We start from the raw sequence: 22726 nt of genomic DNA, 5'->3' as shown, positions 1-22726 counted from the left end.
CAATTTGGTCAATTTTGCCTAATTAGACTCTAATTTATTCCTATGTGTGAGTTATTATATATGAACCACGTGTGTGGGGCAAAAATAGAAGGAAATTGTCAAAATGACTAACATAGTTAACACATGGGCTAAATTGACTAATTAAAAAACGCGTGGATCAAATTGAAAATCCGAAATAACCACAAGGATTAACCCTTAACCTGATTCTTAGCATCCACTTGAGAGCTACCAAGGTTTTGAAATCACGGGTCATTATCGTTAGTCAAATCATACAATTTCTTTTTCAAAAATAGTTTAGTCCAAATCACACACCACCAACAGTCAAATTTCATTATATTTTTGCTTTCCGGCAACTGTTCTGCTAGCTAAGGAGAGTCGTGTGTGTTTCCTGCAAGATTCTGATTTGAAAGAAGTATGTGTGAGTGCGCATATTCAAGCTCAATATGCTCATGGAAGGCTTACAGATGCTTCATGTATAACACGTCTATCGTGAAGCAAGATTCTGATTGAAAGAAGTGTATGTGTGCATAATATTTGTATTTAGTATGCTAATTTAATGCTTTCCATCTCCTTAAAGCTAATATATATATATGCCCTTCTATTGAGGGTTCTCTCAAATAATTTTATTTAAGGGACACCATTTAGGATCAACAACAATTTTTTTTTTCAACGATCCAGACTATCTATATTTTAAGTATACATTCATAGATCATCCTTGCAAAAAATTAGACAAATCGGAAATCCTTTCGACATCAAATTGTGTCCTACAAAATTAATAAACACGATACTTCAAGAAAGTACTCAAATTTCAGTAATTTAATTGAGTGGTCAAATGATATCGGATTCAAGTGATTTTTTTGTAGATATGATCCTTGAATGAATATCTATAAAATAGATGATTTGGATTAGTGAAATACAATGCATAGTGAGCCCGACAAGGGTGTCCCTCAAATAAACTTATATGAGGAATCCCTTAACTGAAGCTCTCTAATATTTACATATAATCGCAGGAATATCTTAAAGAATCCTGATTGTATTTTTGTTTCTCGGTCCCCAAAAAAAGTTCAACTTGGTCACGTTTATGATGAAATTCCACATTTTTTTCATACCAAATGAATGGGCATACATAAAGACAATGAAGTTGTGAGGTAGCTGCACGTTTGCACCAACAAGAGCACCTACCTAGTCACACATATACATATTGTAAGCAATTTTTAGGGACCAAAACTCAATCGCTGTAAAGTACAGTTTGCTCTCACTGTTCCAAGGAAGGGACAAATTAAACCCAATGATTAAGAGCATCAGATATACTCAGAATGTTTCGAAGCTTGTTAATGAATACAAGGGAGATGATTTTGGTACTTCAAAAGGTCATCTTTCACGATTGTCTACACTCATACATATAAAGAGCATACAAGATTATCTAAAGTTACTCCATACATAATTGTGAAAGAGGAGAAACAACATGACACAAAATGGTCTCAAGTTCGAATCCGAGTGTGGCCTCGGGTTAAAAAACCAATAATTGCTGCCATATTTTTAACTAGAGCTTATGCGTACCAGCACATATATTATTATATACAATTCAAATTGAACGGCCCAAAACAATTTCTACACGAGACATATAATATTTTTGCAAATCCCATATTTTAACATTATCTTGATATTAAGCAGCAGTCAGCAGCACCCCCAGCTTTGCACTGGAAGGTCCAAAGTTATAACAACTTTATTAAAGAGAGAGCATGATCAATCATGCCACGAGACACATAGTATCACTCACATGTATATTATTATTTTATTATGGTTGTTGAAACCCACGAGCCAGCGAGGCTTGCCGCTTTGCCAAAACAACTTGCTTCCATCGCAATGGGTGGGTCCCAACAAGTTCAACTTGCGGTGGACGGGCGCAAGTTAAATGTGGGGTCCATAATAATCGGCGGTGATTGGTTCAAGGGTTTGGTCACGTGGCGAAAAGGGTTCAGACGGACCATACCACCTACCTCGACAGGTGAAGGCGCGCAGTCCAACACGTAATCTCCCCAAGTATTTTCGACCAAAAAAGGATGGGAATAGATATTACAATTGAGATTAGATTCGGCCCATGGGCCAATCTATTTAGCCCGTTTTGGGAGGCTCCATTCCATGGCCCATGACCCTTACTATTTAGACTCCTATGCTAATCCATCGATTATAACAAAATCCCAAATTTGCAAGAGTTTGTAGCTTAAGTAGTTACACGTATTGAGTCATTCTCTGAACCGTTGGATCATACTGACTAATTTGATTCAACAACTAACAAATTTAATTCAACGATTAAAAGATAGGGCCTTACCTAAGCGCCATATATAAGGCGCCCATTATAAAATTCTTGTACACGCATTTACCCCTACAACTCATGTTAGAAATTTTTTTATGTAGTTTTATGATGAGGTCACCAACAATCTTAGGGTTGGCAAACTAATTTTGGTGGAGGCCACCACTATTAGAATGGTGTTGACTTGTGAACTGTTTTTAAAAATAAAATAAAAAATTATTATTTAAATTTGTTTAGTGCATGATTTTATTTTAACTTTTTATGGGCAATTTTGGAGGCAAAAAGACTATATTAGTTAGTTTGTAGCTTGTGCATTATTTTATTCGGATATGTCTCTGAGTGCGCAACTAGGAGTCTAGGGTACTAATCATGCTTGGAGTTGTCAGTTTTGGCCTCACCAACTACCTTACCCTATACGTGACAAATTAACAATGTCAATGTCAATGTAAAGATGGGCTTAGAGCCAATGAAAAACTAGCCGAAAACAACCCAGAACATCCCTACATCTAGTGTAGCCCAAATGGTGATGGCAACTAACCCATCAGCAGCTAGTTTATGTGCTCGAATATTACTATTTGTATCATCTCTTAACTCTGACTATATATTTTACCATCTCTCTAATTGACATTAGTTTATATTTTCTATTACAGAGGAGCTGCAACACGTAGTAAGTTGAGATAATACGATTCTCTTTATAAACATGGTTCAAAGCAGAATTTCAACGCTCTGCAAATTAGGTTAGGTATGGTTATGGGTACTTAATGGGCTTAGCTTAGGCGCACTGTACTTGTGTGTATGTGTGAATCTATCATACCTAACAATATGTCTCCGAACCAAAGCACAGGGACGGACCAATGGTCTACCTAACATGAGCTATAGCCCAAGTAGGATTTTTTTTACAGCCCAAAATCTGTAATATAGCCCACCCGAGCCTCTCCATGACACCCTTTCAAACCCCTTCACGTAAAGTAAATTTAGCCACCCCATTTTGAAATTCTGAATCTGTCCCCGCCAAAGCAACAACGTTTCAATTTCCAATAAGTGAAATACTCTATGTGGTTGACTACAGTTTGGAAATTGCACAACTGCCCACATCTATTTGAGATTCACTTCTTTTAGCAAACCAAATTTGATACAAACAATTGCATTACTACTAGGGTCTTTTTGGTCACTGAGTTCTATATGAAAATTTAATTTGGTCATGGAGAAATTTTTTTTGCCAAATTGGTCCATGTGTTTCTCAAAGTTTACAATTTACAGGCATTCCATTATCTTCAGTAAAGTGCAGTTGTTATTTTTTTAGGAAGCACATTCAGTCTTCTGCCTCTAACTCAACAAGTTAGGGTAATTTGTGCTATTAGGATTTAACAAATTGAGGGAAATCTTGGGTTGACATAAAAATTGTGAGGTATAAGGTCACATATTGGATGCTATATTGAAGCCTGAATTGATTGAATAAGAACAGTATTATGATTTGGATGGCAAGGAGACATATAATCAAGATGATTAGATTTCCCCTAATTTGTTAAACCCTAATAGCAAAATATAACCTAACTCGTTAAGTTAGAGGAAGAAGATTGCATGTGTTTCGTAAAAAAAATAAAAATAAAAGTTACACTTAATGGAAGATTACGGAATGCCTATAAATTGTAAACTTTGGAAAACACAGTTATCAATTTGGCTATATTTTTTTCTCAATGACCAAATTGAATTTTCATGTAAAATTCAGTGAAAAAAAAAAAGTATTTAACCCTTACTACTAGTGCTGCTCTGTCCAAGACTTCTCATATTCAGACGTGTGGATTTCTCATCTCGCCTTGACTTACGGCCCAAAGCTGGGATAAGAGCGACTAGGCTACATAATCAGCAAAACTGCCATAAGGGTGGATACAGCTCATCCCACTTGACATTTGGACCAAACTGGGCCAGGAAACCAACCAAGATTTCTGTCTTTCTTTTTATTTTAGCAAGCAATCCAAACAATTTGAAAATACTTTAGCTTCATGACAGAATTTGTTGATCACGCAGTTACATTTCCAACACACCACGTGAGTGTGGGAGAGATACCCCCAAACTTGTAAATTTAAAGAGTCAAAGAGCTTATGTCAATAAAAGTTTGGTCTAGTCGTAATAGTCCCGATGTCTTGGATTATAGGAGTTCAAGAGATTTATGGTCACTCACTGTTAGTTATAAATTAAATTTAACGGTTCACTCACTCACCCATGTGGTCCAAGAAATTGGGGCTGCTAGTAGTAACCCATTTCCACTTGGTTAAAGTAAGTCTCAATTTCAAATCCCATAAATCATATTTTGATGTATATTTCAGAATTACTATTTCTAAACGGATACGTGTTGAAAATTTTCATAATTTAGTTTACAAATGAAACACTAGTCTCGTGCAGCTAGCTATTGATTTAGTGATATTTATCTTATGCAATACTAAAAGGTGTCCCAAATTTGAATCCCCCATCGATTAACAATTGAAAAAAACAGTAGTTTTGAATTTATAATATCAAAGATGCCATTATTTCAACAAAAAATTGATTATGAGATCCACCAACTCTTCCCTCCTTCATACCAGATTTTGTTAAAAGATTGAAGACAATGAAGACAAGAAAGCAAACAGATACAACTACCCTCTCCATCTAGAACCTCCCCCCTTCCTTGAAACATTCTCTCTTGGAATATGCATCTTTCACTGGATTTGGACTTGTATTATCACCAAAGGCACAAATGGCTTAAATCCAGCGAAGCAATAGTAGCACAAAATTAACCCTCCAACAACCAACTCATTTACTTGTCCTCTTGCAATTTCGGTTACTTCAAGGGAATTCTTTGTGTCATTGCAACACATCCCTTTTCTAAGATTTCCGAAAACGAAAGAAAATGACACCAAACCACATGTTTTTTTTGTGTGCGTGGAAGAGGATAGAGCTTGTTGGACACCATAAATGTCCTTACTTAATCAAGCTTTAGAGCTACATTTAAATTGTGATCTTGATGATGGACGGTGATGCTTCGGGCCCCCAAGGGAAGCCTCAGCCTTTATTTTGGGGAATCTTCGGAGGTGCAATTAATCCCTAGGTTTCTATATTTTCTACTTGTTCACGATAAGGTATAGGGGTGAGAATCAAGTTAGGTTGTGTCATGTTGTTGTTGTTGTTGATTTTTTTTTTTTTCTTTTTCTTCTCTCTTTGGGTTAGTTTGTATGAACTACTAATCAATTCTAACATCACAAGTTTAATTAATCGCGTTATATGATTCAATACTATTCTGACTCGTTTATTTGTGTTGAGTTCTTGTTGACCTACATAGATTATGCAAGCTTAATATACATTGTTGGCCAATTCTTCTGTTTGTCACGCTTCTTTTATCATTTCCTTGAACTCTTCATCTTTTTTGGTATGAACCACGAGGTGGTCCTGGATGGGCCCCAACTATAGGTAGCACCTTTAAGCCTTAACCACAACCCAGACTAATCCCCGCTCACACCGAATCGGCCCGTAAGCTTCTTTTATCATTTTCTTGGACTCTTCATCTTCTGTTTGCTTAATCGACACTGTTTGTTGTTTGTCTTTAATTCAAACTTGGTCAATTTTATCTAGGCAAGTAAAATAAGGTTCACTCTCTGATACACTGATTTATTATTATTATTATTATTTTTTCCAACTGCTTGTTATTTTGCACGAGTTTGCCAAACATGTGGTACTTAAATTTTTATGTTGTTGCAATATCATAAAAAAAGGAAGAGCTCTTTTGAAACTACATAAGAAGTAAAAACTGGAATATCGCAGAGTAGGGATGTTGGGTGAGTTATCCTTATGCAGGCTTCATTTGAAATTTATGTAAATAAATAGGGAATTAATTTGGGCAGATAATGTTAAAGCAAAATTCGATTATGAGAAAGCAAATTCATGGGTTTTACAGATGGGTTAAAGGGATGGTGGTGATGGCAGAGGAGAGGAATAGGTTGGGGGTGACTTGGAGAAGAGAGTTTGATTAACTTTTTTTTCATTTAATTTTGTAAAGGGTATTTTAGGAATAATGGAGGGTGGAAAAATAAGATTGTATTTATTCAAATTTACATGGTGGGTGGGAAAATAAGGTGGGTGAGAAAATAGAACAAGGTGATAGAAATAGCAGCACTCTTGTTTAATCATGTTAGTGATCGTGTTTTTATGAAATTCATGTGAAGTATGTATGATCAACCTACCTTATTATTTTCATGTTTAAATCAAGTTGATCTATTATGTTGCATTGAAAAGTATTGTCCCTAGAAGAGAAAGAGACTGAGAATCGAGCACTTATCGCGGTATGTAGAGATGAGTGCTTTACCATTAAAACTTTTTGTTAACTACAATTAAGCATTCACACCCATCATTTTATATTATTTAACTATGATTAGGACTGTGTTATCGAAACCAACAAGCGTATTCCATGACTTATTCATGGAGTATAAAAATTGACTGTACACTTTTCATTTTTCTGACTCATTCTTGTCTGCACATTAAAACCTGTTACACATACAAAACTTGATCTCAAGTATATTTCTATTGCACATAAAAGACGACTTCAATAGGTCATACAAGTTATTTTTTCTTGAGTGCTGCTAAACAAACCCTAAAATTAACTGAGTACACCATATGATCTAAGTACATCCTAATATTTTAATTAAAATGTAAAATTAACTAAGTACACCCTATTTAACTATCAAAAACACCCCTAATACACCATAATACAATCTATCACACAACACCCTAATTCCAATCCTAAATCATATTTCTCTTTTTACATGAATTCGTTCCCTCTTTTCAAATTTTGGGTTTGCATCAAAATCTTTAATTTCATGAGCTATAATGGGAGTAGATTTGCTGACTCCTTCAATTCAAAGCTTCATCATCTTACTTCTCTTTTCAACGGTGTTTTCGTGCACATGCACACAAGAAACAAACTGAGTTATAAGGAAATCAAAGTGTGCATACTTTTAATTTCCAATAAGACAATAAAATAAGATTTTATTTGTTTATTTTTATCTATGTTGCTATTTGCCTTTTCTTGGAGATATGTGCATTGAAGTTTCACTTCATAATTCTCTTATTTCTCAGCCGTACATACTCTCCCATAACCCATTACAGGTTTGCCTTCACTTTAACTCACGGGACAAACCATTAGATTCAATATTCATAGCTCTGTTATCCTTTTTCAAATCAATAATTTTCATCAAGATTGGTGGGCAAAGAAGCGGGGTCAAACTCAAAGGATTCTTTCGGAACACCATCTCATTCATCATCAGTCATCTTGAACGACGGAATTCAATGAGAAAATCTATATAGCTCATTGGGTGGTACTTGAAACAAGATCTTTGTACTAAAACAGATTGACAAATCCTTTTACTGGAACCAAGCAATACGAAAACTTTTCTAAGTTTGATTAGGGCTGAATGTGGTGAGTATGGTGTACTTATTAAACTTGTATTTGTTTCACAATTCAATATATCTTTTTTTGTCATTTTATATTAGGGTAAATTAGTAATTCAATAAATAGTTTGGTAGTATGGTGTATTCAGTTAATTTTAGGGTTCGTTTAGAAGCACTTTTTTTTTTTGGTCTTAAAATGAATGCAAGCATAGTTTTTTTTTTTTTTTTCTAAAGAAATTTAAGGAATTATCGCATGTAAATTTTAATTTTTTGAAACTCTTATAAGTATATTTTCAGCTGCTTATTAAAAAAAATGCTAGAAAAACCAGTCCTTTCTCTATGATAATGAAAGATATATGTCGACTATAAGGTGTAGTGCCACCTTCAATTTGCCTGGTGCCTCAATGGCATGAAGACATTATTTTGGTTTTACACCTCATGGTATTTACCACCAAAAAAAAAAAAAAACAAAGAAAGATATATGTCACATTATTTTAGTTTCACACATCAAATCACAATATTATGCAAAATAAACCATATTCTTTCCATGTTGAAAAAGATTTTAAATTCAAATTCCTTTGCCTTACTGATAAGAAAAGAGAACACTTTATCATAATAACAAATTTGAAAAACACATCAAATGTGACATAAATATGATGAATTAAGGGGATAAAAATATGATATCTCTAAATTAATCATTGCATATGTATAGGCAGGTAGCAAAACTTATCAATTTACTAATTTTTTTTTTGTTGTTCTTTATTTCTTATGATAATAAAGCAGACTACAAAATAATTGAGGAGGCTAATTATCCCATCAAGATCACTTTCACGTACATGTCCCACTAAAATTGGAACTCTTACGCATCTAACTGTCATCATTCTTCTAGAATTCAAACTTTCAAATGTAACGGCTACATTGTGACAAAAATGATGACTCTCAGGGCGACGAAATTGACAAGCAAGCGTTTAGGCAGCTAAGCTTAATTATATTATAGTGATAACAAAAATAAAAATAAAAATTTATGAATTTGAGATATTGCCATTGTTTCCAACTCCCAAAAAAAAAATAAAAAAATAAAAAATGGTAGGAAGTTGGACTTTCTTCCTCCTAGAATTTGATTGGGAAAGGTAATAATTTTTTATGGGAAGTTATAATCAGTGTCAGATCAAAAGGAAAAAACCCCAAGGGGGTAAAGAATACTTGTAACTTTTTCTTGTTTTGTTGTGGGTTTCTTTTCTTTTGAGAGTTGGTGGCTGCAAAAGTCCAGAGAAAGAAGGGACCAGTAAACAGTAAACACAGATTCCTATGGAGGGAGAAGCTGCCTGCATTTTGGATTCTTTACAGTTTACATAGCCAACCAAAGTATGTGGCAAAATAGAAAACTAACAAAAAGAAAAGATAAATAAATGGAGGGTGAGAGGATTTTTTTAACAGAAGAATTGGGATTCAAATCAAACATGCTGTTGGTGAGAGGATGAAATTAATTATTTGGGGTCCTACTCCTAGCTAGTTGCAAAGGAATAATGGTACTAGCTGGTCATTTCATGCCTCATTTTGATTATTTACCTGAAATGAATACTGAAATTATTTCGATTTCTCACTTCTATGTGAATTGACATTGTAAATAAACGAGGTTCATAATATATGCATATATCATTAAATAAAATAATGTCACGTCATTTAAGTTATACGTTCAATTTCTCACTTCTATGTGAATTGACCTCGTAAATAAATGAAGTTCATATTATATGCATATATCATTAAATGAAACAATGTCACGTCATTTGAAATACGAACCATACATTCATTCTACAATTAGTTCTTAAGAATGAGAAATAAATAATTGTAATACCATGCTATTTACTCAACAAAAAAACAAAAAAAAACCATCGGAGAGGATAGTCCAACAGGAGAATCTCATCCTCATTACAAATCAAATATATAGGTATCTAAGATTCTCACGTGTCTATCTAAGTTGTCTACTTCATCCAACTCTCTGTCCTTTCAATCTCCAACCAAATATTCAATATTGAAATAATTAACAAACATATACGAAAAGAAAGGATTCATCACCTATCCTTTTTGAAGTTAACTTCACCAATTAATCTGCAAGCTTAAGAAAAATATATCAATCATCTCTCTAAAAAAAAATAAGAAATGGTCACAGGTTCGGAACCCCCGGGCACTTTCTAAATATTTGTGTAAACCCCCTTCCCTCAATCGCTTATACTAAAAAAAGGAACACAAATTCTCCGAACTTAAGAAAAATATATCAATTTCAATTAATATTTCATTAAAAAAAATCTTCAAATAATTTATATGTATAATAAGAGGACAGATCATCAATCTCCCTTTCCATGTTATCATCCATTCAATTTCCATTAATGTCCACTAGGATGCTTCAACTTTCAAATACTTGATTTTGACACTGAAACGGCCACATATTAAGAATCTAATTGCCCATCATTAACCTGTCGATAAATAAAACCAAAACAAACCATCCCTATAAATTTCATCAAATCAAATCACGTAGGAATTGTACACCATTTGTAGGCCACCCAATTCTTCAACTTGCTTAGGGAAGTGACATATGCACTTGAAAAAAAAAAAGTAGTTTTCTATAATATATGTACCCTTTAATGCATTCGTAAGTGCGAGAAAAGTTACTTTTGAATTGCATTTGTAACACTTCATATGTTGTAAGACGCGATGAGTAAATGTAGTACATATAACAAATCTTATTAATTGAACGGTTAAGCAATTGACACCAAATCATGTTAGGTTGGTGTCTGCACTGATAGATTATTGACAGTTTTTTTTTTTTTTGGTTAATGAATTGTATTTAATTAGTATGATCAGATTCTGTGATCTTCTGCACATGATCATTCAAAATTTTCACCAAAACAAGAATTTTACAACTCATTTTTACTTGATTTTTATTTTTTTATTTTTTATTTTTTTAATATGATGATTGGTAGTGGACCTACTGGTCCACATGATATTTCTTTGCTAGCCTGGTTGGTTGGAGAGGAGGACAACAGAAGGCAAATTACTCCATTGTGAAAGTCTCCCTCTCCCTCCACACAATTTTTCAGAGACAGAGAAAAAGTGATTCTTTCATATCCCTTAAATTTTAGGAATCTGTTTGCCCAATTTTCTGCTTGGAAAGTGACATGGAGGGGGCCCAGCCACACATCAGCACCTTAATTGGAGTGACAGGATGACTCAAATTTCATACTTTTGCATCTTCCTTTATGTCCCATTTTCATGTCCAAGTCCCCTCCCTTTTGTCCCATGCTCCAGTGAGAGAAAAAGATTCATTGCTTTCTCACTCATCAAAGAATTCAAACTACATACAAATAAGGTGAGAATTTAGCACAAACACTAAACCAGGGCAATTTGATTAACTTTATTTAGAGACTGATAAGGTGTGTGGCTTCTTCTTATAAAAGTACATATGTTGTATTCATCATAAGAGTTTGATTCTCCACTCTTTTTGCGTCTAACTCTTCTATTTATATATCGTTATATTTTCAACGACAAAATACATATTTTACATTCATGATAAGAGTTTGATTTTCACCCTATTTGTCTCTCATACTTCAAAATGATAAAATACTCTCTTCACATCCATAATAAAAATTTGACTCTCACTCTTTTCACCTCTTATTTTTTCATTTAAGAGTGAATTCTCAAGAATGACCGAATGTGGCCAACGGGATCTACCCAATGGAAAAAGACCTTTACTTGCAGAGCAGTGGTCTTAGGTTCGAACTCCCATGACACTTTAATAGTGTATATGTGAGAAACTCTCATCTGCCTTATAATTTAGACTATCGCTTGTATTTACCCAAAATATATTAAAATTGAAACATGATAAAGGCATATTTTGCTAGAAAATTTGCTACTTGATCACACTATTTAGACCATGAAACTTAAAAATTACAGGTTCTATTTTATCCAACAAAGCCTTAACAGAGTTATGCCAAGCATTCTTATTGCCCAATAGAGGAACAAATATTTTTTGTAACCCTTGAAAAAAATTTCTTTTTTATATTTTAATTTTTTTTTTGTAGGGGTTAGTGTTTAAAGTAGCTAATGATAGATAGCTTTTCAAAAGAGATTGGGTGTCTTGGTGCATTACAACTTGGAACAGTTGGCCCATTTTGCAATTTAAAAATATTACTTTTTCTTATTTATTTATAATTCTTCACCATTTGTGGGAAGGCCTTGACCTCCATTTTTTTGTTTCATACACAACCTCTCTGTTAGTATATGTATAAATAAATAAAAACAAATTAATTATTAATTAGTTTATATATATAATACATGCACATTCGAAGCTTATGGAATCGCACCTTGACCGGCGTTGCAGTTGTAAAGTCAAAGATCAATACGTTCATCCCTTTGCGAAATTGTGACATGGTCTATTGACTCTTCATTAATTATTTTTAATTAATTTTTTTTTGGGGGTGACAAGTTGTTTAATCTTTTGATTCTTATGTTTCCACATTTCAAAATTTTCTTGTCAGCTTTTAGATCTAATGCCAGTCTTCTGTTTAAGTTTTCCAAATTGTATTATTCTTTCATTGAGATTTGTAATTCTGTTTTTTTTTTTAAATAAATATTTTTTTAAGTACATTAACCCACCTACTTTTCAACTAGGGGATTAAACAAAACTACTTTCAAATCTTCTCATAAGAGCATCTTCAACTGATATGTCAAAAGTACCACATAGATATTTAATGGTTATAAATAACATCTCACATAACTCCAACCGAATTGTCAAAGCTGATATGGAATGAATGCTGGAGGTTCAGCTGTTATTTTTGACATCCCAAAAGCAAGATGTCAAATGAATATTTTATTATTTTTTAAAGACAGCTGGTTGTAACTTTTATTTATTATTATTATTTTCTTCTTTATCTTAAATGATTTGACTGTTGAATGGTGGGGTTCCCCCCCTGTTTGGCTCACTATGCGCTATCATCCCATGTCTCTCATGCTGAGGTCGAATGGTGGGGTTCCCCCCCTGTTTGGCTCTTTGATACGCTTATCTACGATTCCAGTTGAGTTCTCAGTTGTTGTTTTATTGGCGTGCATGGTACTCTTTCCTACCCCGGGATTTTATCCCTTTGGGTTTTCCCCGGGAAGGTTTTAACGAGACCACTCTTGACATGCTCTGTTCTATGTAAGCTCCTTCTAATTGAATACAAATTGATCGCTTTCTCTAAAAAAAAAAAATTGATTTGACTGTTACAATAATTATTTATTTGACATATCGGGTGGAGTATAAAACTGTGTAAATGTCAAATTGCCACATCAGCCATCAAATTTAAATTTGATGTTTGGTATTTGACATCTCCCTTGGAGATGCTCTAATAATCCCAAATTGTAAGTTACTTATAGCTAATACATTCTAAAAAGAATGACAATTCGGCTATTTTCATTTATACAAATTACAGTTTGACAAATATGCAAAAGTAACTCTCTAAGTACAAAATTAAAGTGCGATTGGCTGGTAAGTAGGAACGACTTGTTGAAAAAAGAAAAGAAAAAGGAGCTTATAGTATAGCTCAAATATAGCATAATTATGGATGTGAAAATAATGTTGTGTAATAATTATCACAATTTGATTTTCCCCCTACCAGACAAACACATGTTGAATCAGCATGTCATCCAATATCTTTGAGAGAGGGTTTGATTGAAAAGAAAGCATATTATCTCTTGAATACTTTTTCTTTTTCCAACTAACCATCCATGTTAATTTGAAAAAGAAAGCACAAGGAGATTATCTAGATAATCCACCAATTAAATTTAAATTTTATTAACCAATTATTTAAATTATATTCAAAGAATCGCTTTCGTGTTGATGTGGGGAGCATGTCATGTAGTTGTAACTTGTAAGTTGAAAGTCGACAAAAAAATAAGGAAAGTAAAAGCTGGTGGCTGACGTGCTTAGTAATAGTAGTTACCTCCCTCTGCAAACATGCTAACGCTTCCCTTGGACTCTTGCGCCCATAAAGAATCCGATGAAAACAAGCTCGAAACGTTTTGGTTTTCGGTTGTCGGGAGGGGAAAAACTTGTATGACACGGAAATAATGTTGTTTCGTCAATCACATTTTATCACGCTTGATACAAATTTCATATAATAAAACGCAATTAGATAGGTGCTAGAGGGAAAAAAACTTGTATGATATGGGAATAATATTGTTTCATCAATCACATTCTATCATGCATGATAAAAATTTCACAAAATAAAACTTAATTAGATTAGTACTATCTTCGTGACATGCAAGTATTCCCAGTTTCGGAGAAGAATGGTGTTAAATTAAATTAAACTGAAACAGTGCCGTTTCGACAAGGCTATCCCGGAATGCCACGTGGCGGGCGGGAGGAGCAGGCAGAGGGACAAGATGGGGCCTAGTGGAGGGCTTTTCTTTAATACCATAGGGTAGGAGGGGGGAGCGAGAGTGACGTGACGTGGAGAGGCGAGTGGGGGTGTGTTTTGAGGGTTGTGGTGTTTTTAGATTTCTGGTCCCGACCACGATGCTCCACAGTCCACCGTCTAACGGTCACGTTCTTGAGCTTCGCGCCCAGCAAAGAAAAAACCCAAGTTGCCAACTACTCGCTCAAATTCGTCTCATTTCCCACTTTGTCCCTCAATTAATGAAGTCGTGTGCCTTTAATTTTTTAAATTTTTTAAATTTTTAAATTTTTTAAAATTTAATTTTCCAATTATTTAAACAATTTATTTCTAAGTCGGGTTTTGGTGTTTTAAATTTCGATTTTTATTTTTTATATAATGTTAAACTATTCCAAGTGAAGCTAGATTTTGGTTTATACAGTAGAAAATTATAATAAGTTGAACCTAGTACCTATCATTTTCTTTATATTTTTTGACCCAAAAAGATATTACAAATTTATAAATAAACCAAATCCTAGACATGTATTTATAAAAAAACCCAAACACTACTTAAATATAGAAACACTCCCAAAATCAACTCCAAAATCAACTATTGTATATTTTTTGGGTGTGTTTATAAATGGGTTTTGAGTGTGTGTAATGATGAGTTTTTGGTGTATTTATAAAGTGTTTTAGGTGTTGAATTTTTTTATAATTTCAACCCCCATTTTTGGTGTTTTAGTGAAACTCCCAAAAGATATTCACTCCACACTCTTGCCTGGGTGTTTAAGCGTTGTGAGGAATTTGTTGGGCCTTTAAGTCGCAACATTTTATGATTACACAAGAAGATTATGAAATTACACATGATTCATTTGAATGATACTAGAGTCTTGGCCAACGGGATCTAGCTCAATGAAAAAGTGCCTTAACTTGCAGACCAGTAATTTTATATTTGAATTGCCATGACAGCTCGATAGTGTGTGTATGAGAAAACCTCTCTCTTCTTATAGTTTAGACTATTGCTTGTATTTAAAAAAAAAAAAAAACAGACTCAACTTCTCAAGCAAGTTTTCTCAAGTAAGTTCTTAACAAAAATAAAATAAACTTTTCAAATAAGTTCCTATCCAAATAGAGGGAAAAAAGAAACTTGTCAGGGAAGTTGTTACGAAAAGGGAAAAAAACTTGAAAAGGTAGACCTTGAACCCACATCTTTGTACTTTTTGGAATTCATGATCTATATTAGGTGAGTAGGTATACAAATTCATCACAATTATAAAATCTTATCTCAAACAGTTAGACTAAATACTTACAGAATATAGAAAGTGTTGATCTGGGAAAAAGGAGAATATGGAAAAGTAAATGAGTCATGTAAAAGCTATTTTGAGCGGATGCAAACTTGAGCTAGCGGCATGGAGGATTTTACTTTTACTTTTGTGTTCGCTTTTGGATGGGTTTACTGTTGTGCTTGTAGCTGTTTTTTAGTTCACTAGTTTTTCACCTACAGAAAAAAAGAAAGAAAGAAAAAAAGGGTAGTTTGGTCACACAAAAGTAGAAAGAATTGTATCCCGAACACAGGGGTAGTTTCGTCAACAAGAAAAAAAGGGGACCTGCCAGATGTGCAACAGGCTGAATTATTCCAATTAACGAAGAAAAAAGAATTCTGAAAAATACAGTTCGATTTGATTAACGATGAAAACAAAGAGGCCCACCACCACCACCTCTTATTCAAAAAAATAAATAATAAAAAAAAATTCAAAAAATTAATGAATGAATTTAAATCAAATACAGAGAGAGAGAGAGAGAGAGGAGGAGAGAGAGGAAGAAGAAGAAGAAAAAGAAAGAGAAGCGACAAGAGAAAGAGACGAGAGAGTATAACGCTTCAGAAAAAAAAAAAACAAAAAACACCACACCGAAGAGCCTTTGATTCATTTCAAAAGCGCTCAATCTCTCTCTCTTCGTTTCAAAACCCTAGCCTTTTTTGTGCATCAATTTGGATATCGTCCATGGCGTCCGCGTTGGCTCCACGGCTACCATTGTAAATTTACCATTTCGCCCTCAGACTCGCCGGAAAATGGCGGAAAATCCAACGCCGCCGCCTCCGCCGCCGCTTAATCTGACGCTATCGTATTCGGCTAGGGTTTCAGTTTCAGTGAGCTCTATGAGGAGCTCGACATAAACACAAAAACCAAAAAAAGAAAAAAAGTATTTCAGGACCGTCCGATCAGTGCATTTGATTTCATCTGTTCGTTGTATATAATTAGAGGAGAGAAAGCGAGGGCCGTTGGATCATTGCGGCTGCTGTAGCTATGGCGAAGGGAGGTTACTTCTTGGAGAAGGTTCGCAGATGCGTACGGACTGTGTTCTTCATGGTGGCGATGGTGGCGTCGCTGCTGGTGTCGTCGCTCCCGGTGCTGGTGGCGATAGGAGACATGTTGGTGCCGTGCGTGTTGATTTCGAGCTTCACGTGCGTAACGTGCTACGGATTCAAAGAGCATTTGCATCGATACGCCTTCAAGAGCTCGCTCACCGATATTCCTCTTGTTTCCTTTATCAGATCTCTCATCATTACCTGTATGTACCTTTCTATCTTACTCCCTCTTTTTTTGAGCTCAAATTTTTTTTTCTTTCCAATTTTGGGGTTTTTTTTTTTGGTAATGGAATTTTCATATTCGAGTGCTATATTTTTTTTCTCTCTTCAAATATCTATTTGGAAGGGAAACCGTTCTTGAGGCAATGATTTGCATTCGTCCAAGTATTTTCTTCATTTTTCTATTGTTTCAAGCTTGATAGTTAATGAAAAGAGAGAAATTTGATAATTTATGTTATTACTCTGAGCTTTGATGAAAAAAGTGATATATAGTTTTTTTTTAAAGCAAGCTTATTTTATTATGGTTTTTGTTCCTTAATAATCAGAGATTACTTGAGCAAAATTTGTACAACAAGAGGCAAGCAAATGAAACTTCTAATGTTTTTTTGTTGATCTGATAACTTGGAGAATGTAAAAGAAAAATCAGCCAAATAAGTGGAGGTTTTTGGTTTGGTGGTCCCAAATAATAAGTTTCCGTAAGATTCATAATTTCATAAGTTTTCTCAGTAAATCGTGTGCACAAGTTGGATTTTTTGGCTTCCGACAGTCCCTATGTACTCTGTGGACTTACATATGAATGAAATGAGCATGTAGTTAGTCCCTATGTACTCTGTGGACTTACATATGAATGAAATGAACATGTAGTCAGTGCCATGCAATTTCAAAAGTTTTGAACTTACACTTCCTATGTTTGCTAAAAAGTTGCCAAATATCAGTTTCTGGTGGATGTGAGAAACAAACATGAAGCATCCAACTTAATCTAGCTTTATCTAAGTATTTGACTTAGTTTAGTTGAGTTTTCAATTTTTCTGCGATGCATAAAATCCTTTTTCTTTTATTTGTTTATTTATAAATTGTAGCTAAGTTTTCTCAGTAACCATACAAAAGGGTTCTTAGGATTTTGTGTTTTATGTTGGTCTGAATGCTTGAAACCCAATCTTCTCTTTTAATGATGTCTCTATGACCTTACTAATAGAATGTGATGAACAGAGTAGTAATATGAATGAACCTTCCTTTTTGTGATAGTTATTTCAAATGTTTTATTAAATTTGAGTATATTACAAATGTGCTTATGTATAGTTTCATGATTGCAGGTGTGTATTCCATGTGCGATGGCCCTGCTCTCTCACACGGTCCATACCTTGGAACTGTGACTTTCTGTTCCTTTATCTCAATTCTTCTTCTTTCAGTTAAAGCTTGTCTTTTCACTGTAAATTCTCAAATAGAGGCTGAAGCTTCGTCTTCCCTCTCAAGGCAGAAGCTCCATTTAAAGAAGTCATGGGGAATGCCTGTCTTGTTTCTCTCTTCAGTAGTCTTTGCCCTTGGACATACTGTGGTTGCTTATAGAACAAGCTGCAGAGCAAGGAGAAAGCTCATGTTTCACCGAGTTGATCCAGAAGCTGTAAGTTTGCATAAGGTTTCTTTTTAACTCCCTTGATTTCACATTCAAATTTTCTTATTTGTAATATAAGGGTTATGTGTTCTGTGAATTGTGTTTCTATGTCACTGTTTTCAACTTTGCCTTGATTGAAATGTGAAATTTAAATGGATAATGTAAGTTTTTATAAACTATTGATTGTGCTCTAGCACTGTATGGAATCATTATGCTCTCTAACATTGTTCTTCTACTGCTGCATTTGCTTCTATAGTAATGATTACTTTAACTTTTAGTAGTTTATAACGAACTGCTTTGTTTTTCAAAATGACAGGTCCTTTCATGCAAAAATGTCTTCTCTGGCTATCAGAAGGTCCCAAGATCTCCCACTCCTTCGGGAGGAAAAACCCCAAAAAGTGACAGTGAATTGAGGCGTAAGCCTTTTACTACAGCTCGAGATGAAGGGGAACTCCCAGTCAGAGTAATTGCAGATATTGACAGCTTATTCATTATGTGCCAGGGGCTTACTCTTCATTACAAGCTTAGCTTTCCTGGTTCACCACCTCGTTCCTTGTCATCCATTGCATTTTTGGAACCCAGTCTCAGCTGCAGCTCCCCAAAAACGGTGATGGGGAGGCCAAAACTAGATAGGCATCCCTTAAGTTTGGTATCGAAAGGCCAAAACCATCTCCATAGGAGCTACAGCAATCAATTTAATGGCTCATCTCTCTTTGTACCTTTATTGGATGGTTCTACAATATCTCCTGTTCTTTCTGAAGAGATTCCTGTCTTGAGATTGTCCAATGCTGGTGAAGACGATGAGGGTAGTAAATTAAGTTCTGGTACTCTAAATAAAGACATGGAAGGTAGTGGTCAGTTTGGTATTGTTTTAGTCCATGGGTTTGGGGGAGGAGTCTTCTCATGGAGGCATGTGATGGGGACCCTGGCTCGGCAAGTTGGTTGTACAGTTGCTGCTTTTGATCGCCCCGGTTGGGGCCTAACCTCAAGGCTACGACGGGAAGATTGGGAGGATAAAGAAATGCCTAACCCTTATACACTTGAATCTCAGGTAATTGGCTACCCCTTTTAGTTACTCTTCTATAACTTCCATATACTTTACCCCTTGTTTTGGGTGCCTGTCCAGAAGAGGCTCCCAACTCCCAAAATAAGGCTGTTCTGGGGTTAGATTCTAATTCCTTCCTCTTAAGAAATGGGAAGAGATAACACCTATTAAGGAAACAAAAAATGGGTAGGGGAACATACAATACCTTGATACAGTTGCATGTAGTATCTAGTTTGCTTATATCTAGAGTAAACCGGTGGTGTTGCTGTAGAAATGCAGAATAATACTGTCTACTGATTGGTCTGGGTCAAGAGATCCATTTGAATATCATCTTGCAACACTAGGCAGACCAGCTGAGAGCTAGTGTACCACCCTCTGTATTTGAAGTGGCTCTCCCTTGCTCTAGATGTACTGTCATGCTTTCAAAGTACTGTTTATCTAGTATATCCTCTTGGTTGATCCTACTGAAATTGCGTTTCCAACATGGGCACTTAATTGAACATGATCCTGCAATGCTGTCATGTCTGCTTAATTGTTCATTTGGTCCCTTCCCCATATGTATTCTTCATGTTTTCCGTTTAGATTTTATAATGGTCTGAATTTGTTGAACCTACTCTGTCAGGTTGACCTGCTTCTTTCATTCTGCTCTGAGATGGGGTTTTCTTCAGTGGTGCTTGTTGGTCACGATGATGGAGGTCTTCTAGCTTTGATGGCTGCCCAAAAAGTACAAGCATCAGTGAATTCTTTCAACGTGAGTATCCCTTCTTAGTTTCCTTAGCATATATCTTTAAACTAATGGGACCCTGATATGCTTGTTAACTCTTCTTACATGTGAAATTGAGTTATTTACACCCATATTAGTTAGTAGTGTAACAGTGGCAGTTTCATAAGACTATGCCCTTGGTGTATGTAGTTACACAAAGACTTCCACACCAAGTGTACATGTAGCCAATGGTAGAGTTAAGTAGGACTCATGCTAAATCTTTATGTGAAGCATGAAGATGCTACATTTCTCGATTTCATGCTTGAAGATAGCATAGGAAGTGATAAAGATATTGTTATTACCCCTTATTGGAGTGGGGATGCTGCTTCTCCTTTGCATATGCTCACACCATGCAAACTACCCGTAGATGTTTGTCTTTTTCTTTTTTCCTTCTCTTAATTTAAGTTTCATAACATCTTTGTTATACTGTGTTTTTTGTTATGTAATTCAGGTTATAATTAAAGGCGTAGTACTGTTAAATGTCAGCTTGTCAAGAGAAGTGGTGCCTGCTTTTGCGAGGATACTCTTGAGAACTTCACTTGGGAAAAAGCACTTGGTTCGCCCTTTACTGCGAACAGAAATTACTCAAGTGGTGAATAGGCGCGCCTGGTATGATGCTACAAAGTTAACAATGGACGTTTTGAGCCTTTATAAGGTATGCCCTGGATATGTGTAAAATTAGTAAGTTTACAGACAATTTGAAAGGAACTTTGATGTCTAAGTTAAGACAATTTCCTGAATGCATGAATGGAAATTTTAAGGTCTAAGTTAAGACAAGGTCCTGACAATTTTAAGGTCTAAGTTAAGACAATTCCTAAATTTTAAGGTCTGTTGATGTTTCCTCCTCCCATTTCTGCAGATCAAAACTCATTCTTGATTTTTGTATAATTTAATGGAAACATCTTTTCACATAAACTTTGACTTTTCATTAAGCATATTAAGTTTGGTAGAGAGATTAGGTTGTATGCAGCACAGCTTTGGATATATGTTGTGTGTATTTCATTAATTTGTGATTGTGAACTCAAATTTTGGTAATCATTTGCTTGATCTGTTTTTTTTTCTTTTTCTTTTGGTTGCATCAGGCCCCTCTATGTGTAGAAGGATGGGACGAAGCACTGCATGAGATAGGTAGACTGTCATATGAAACATTTCTTTCACCGAAAAATGCAGAATCATTGCTGAAGGCAGTTGAAGACATGCCAGTGTTGGTCATAGCAGGGGCTGAGGATGCTCTTGTCTCTCTTAAATCTTCTCAAGCTATGGCTTCCAAACTTGTAAATTCTGTAAGTTCTGGCTTTTTACTATCAAGTTGTGGACATAATCATGTGTTTCACCATTAGTATTTAGACTTCTAACATGAATTATGATCACATTTGAATTTGATCTAATCGGGTTTTTGTGTATGCAGAGACTGGTTGCGATATCCGGATGTGGCCATCTTCCTCATGAAGAGTGTCCCAAGGCATTACTTGCTGCAATATCACCCTTCTTAAGCAGACTCTTAAGCAAACAAGACATGCATAGCCAATAGTGTACCTTCTTTTTAACTTCTAATTAGGGTTTTCATCTATTGTAGGTTTTCGTTTTTCTTACCTTTTTTTAATTCTCTGTTTTCTTGTTAAGCAATTTAGTCCAAAAGAAGAGAGTAAGGTTATCTCTTCTTCTTGGTATTTTTGATGTGTTAGTTTGGAGCCTTACCCATACCTACATTCTTTAGGGTTTTAGAGCTCATCACTTGTAATCTTCATATCCTTTTATTCCATTTTTTTTTATCCTTTCGAAATGCTTTTATTTATTTTATTTTATTAATCTATTGTTGTTTGATCAGTACTTGTCATTTCCCACTCAAGTGGGGGTCGAAGATAGCATCATATATTTGTACATTTATCCAAATAGTTGAATCCCTGAATTTAAGCATATGGTGTTGTTCCACAAGTCATCTCAATTGTCAAGTCTCTGTGCCCAACACGCACAAAAACCACCGAGAAGGCCTGTAAAATCAAATTCTATGTGCCTTTTTGCAACCAATGAAACGTTAAAAAATTGATGAGTTCCCATGGGTGGTATTGGTAATTTTATTTTTCTTTGCAGTTTTTGTTTTGTTTTTGTTTTCTGGAGATCCTGCAGGACGAGTTCAAGAATTATAGGGATAAGGGGCTGTTTTTGGGGTCTTGTAAGGTGATATAAGAGTTCCATTTGTGACCTATTTTGTGTGTGTTTGCTCTGGTGTGAGACAGCTGCGTTCACTTGGGCAGCACCTAAAAATAGAGGATGATGCCAATCGCCATCCAACTGCTGCATCTAAAAATACACGGCGGTGAGCACCACTGAACGGTTACTGGTCAGCTGGATGATCCTCACTACTTGCCAAACACCATCCAACTGCTGACCCTAAAAATAGACGGCCGTGATGAGCACCACTGAACAGTTGTTGGCCATCTGGATACAGGCAGTGCTTGCCAATCACCAGCAAACTGCTGCACCTAAAAATAGTTGGGAGCGAACACCATTGAGCTGCTGCTCCACTGGACAACAGCCGTGCTTGCCTATCAGCTTCAAACTGATGTACCTGAAAATAGACGGCGGTGAGCACCACTGAATGGTTGCTGATCTGGTGGACATAGACTGTGCTTGCCAATTACAGGTGGCGCTCAAGTAAGCGCATTTCTTGTGTGAGAAGGTACTTCCTAGTTACAAAGATAACTTTAGAGAGATTGCAAAACATGTATTTTAAACATTCGGGGTTATTCTTCAAATCGGTGGATAAATGTTACTAGTTGACATGTTATTCTTAAA

The 22726-nt window shown here is 35.3% G+C and overlaps 1 protein-coding gene across 2 annotated transcripts; it reads left to right on the top strand.

Moving 5' to 3' along the window:
* The first annotated feature begins 15904 nt into the window (after positions 1-15904).
* On the top strand, positions 15905-21757 carry LOC103328026 (uncharacterized). 2 transcript variants are annotated; one of them, XM_008230410.3, is made up of 7 exons: positions 15905-16713; positions 17824-18131; positions 18439-19173; positions 19790-19918; positions 20382-20585; positions 21013-21213; positions 21339-21757. In XM_008230410.3, the coding sequence occupies exons 1-7, from the start codon at positions 16449-16451 to the stop codon at positions 21459-21461; spliced, it is 1965 nt and encodes a 654-aa protein (XP_008228632.2). In that variant the 5' UTR covers positions 15905-16448; the 3' UTR covers positions 21462-21757. The 2 variants fall into 2 exon arrangements, with proteins under 2 accessions (XP_008228632.2, XP_008228631.2); XM_008230409.3 differs by having other exon boundaries at positions 15940-16713; positions 17824-18146.
* The last annotated feature ends 969 nt before the right edge of the window (positions 21758-22726 follow it).

This window comes from Prunus mume, linkage group LG4 (genome assembly GCF_029339155.1).
Source record: "Prunus mume cultivar Tortuosa linkage group LG4, ASM2933915v1, whole genome shotgun sequence".
Taxonomy (NCBI): domain Eukaryota; kingdom Viridiplantae; phylum Streptophyta; class Magnoliopsida; order Rosales; family Rosaceae; genus Prunus; species Prunus mume.
Note: the sequence above shows the minus strand (reverse complement) of the source record. Positions and strands in the feature narration are given on the sequence as shown.